A 1,370-nucleotide genomic window follows, 5' to 3' on the forward strand; every position below is an offset into this window, starting at 1 on the left:
ACTGGGAGCACCGCCCTGCGAAGCCAGGCGGAGAGAGTCATTTGGAAAGTGACGAGAGGGTACACATCCCCGGACCGGCTGGGGCGGTCATGACGTCCATGTCCGTACTGTCACCAGGACTCACGGAAACAGATGTCACCATGGGAACCTCTGAGACGTGGAACTGTTTGTGGTTTTCGTCTTGCCCCCGTGAAGAGTCAGCCCCGTCACCGTTGTCCCGAGGGATGCCCCGGAGAGTGAGGAGCGGGTCAGGAGGCTCCCCCCCCCCCACCCTGCCGATACCAGGACCACTGCATCTACCAGCCGATACTGCCCAGATGACCTGCTGAAGCTCTTAGGGGCGGGTTGCGAGCCCTTCTCCCTCGCACCTGGTGGGCAGCCCCCAACTGAGGAGAAGGCAGGGCAGACTCTGCCCTTGTACTTGAAAGGCTTGGGGGACGACCCTGCACATCTTATGGGCCCCGCCCCTGGGAAAGGCCCGGTGCCCATCTGAAAGGTGCTAGCTCCCCGAAGCCCCTGCTTCTAATGGCTGCCAACCACCGTCACCAGATCAGAGCCCGAAGGCCCGTTCCTACCTGCACCGCCACCAGCGCCCATCCACCCTTGACCTTCCAGGGCATTGCCCCTCGCACCTGTCTCCAGTTTTGTTTGTCCTTTCCCTTTGTCAGGTGCCCCCCAGTTTCTGTCCACAGATGGTCACCCAGACAGTCCTCAGGTCACCCTGAACCTCCCTGCCTCGCAGGAACCCATTTTCCCCAAGAACCATCTACGCAACAGAGGCCGGAGCCCCCTCCTCTCTTTGAGTCCATCCTGGTGAGACCCTTGTGGCTCAGCCCGGCGCCCCATGGCGGGGCTGCCCCTCAGTTCCCCTCCTGCCCACGTGCTCACACAGACACATACACTGGCCTTTGCACATACAGACTACGTCTCACACGCACACAACACACACTGACATTCCCACACACGCAGTCTCATACACTGACATACACGTGCCAGCTGTGAAAGGACGTGGATCTGGTGGCAGGGACCCGGCCGTGACCCTCCTATCGTAGAGGCCCAGGGCCGGGGCCAGAACCTTCGGCCGCACCCGCTGGTCCCCTGCGAGCTGGTCGGCAGCCCGAACTGGAAGGGGCGGGAGCGCGCGCTGTGGGCGGACACTCCCTGTTGCACTGTACGAGGTCTCTGAACTGTAATTAAAAGTTTTTGTCGAACCCCCAAGCCTCGGCTTGCGACCACGCGGCCCGCCCAGCCAAGAGCCGGGCGCTGGACGTGCCGCCCCTCGCTCCCCACCCGGCTCGGGCTCCGAAACCGGCGCGCCCCGGCGCGGCTGGGCGACGGGCGTCCACTGCCTCCAATCGGGAGCGCTCGGG

At 63.6% G+C, this 1,370-nt stretch overlaps 1 protein-coding gene across 1 annotated transcript in view; it reads left to right on the plus strand.

The window, feature by feature from the left end:
• The window catches only part of LOC115287205 (solute carrier family 25 member 44-like), a 4,534-nt gene extending 3,316 nt beyond the window's left edge, over positions 1–1,218 (plus strand). Inside the window, exon 4 of the mRNA XM_029933452.1 lies at positions 118–1,218. Coding sequence (XP_029789312.1) covers positions 118–154 — 37 coding nt within the window. The 3' untranslated portion in view covers positions 155–1,218. The remainder of the gene's footprint in view (positions 1–117) is intronic.
• The last annotated feature ends 152 nt before the right edge of the window (positions 1,219–1,370 follow it).

Source organism: Suricata suricatta, chromosome 3 (genome assembly GCF_006229205.1).
Source record: "Suricata suricatta isolate VVHF042 chromosome 3, meerkat_22Aug2017_6uvM2_HiC, whole genome shotgun sequence".
Taxonomy (NCBI): Eukaryota; Metazoa; Chordata; class Mammalia; order Carnivora; family Herpestidae; genus Suricata; species Suricata suricatta.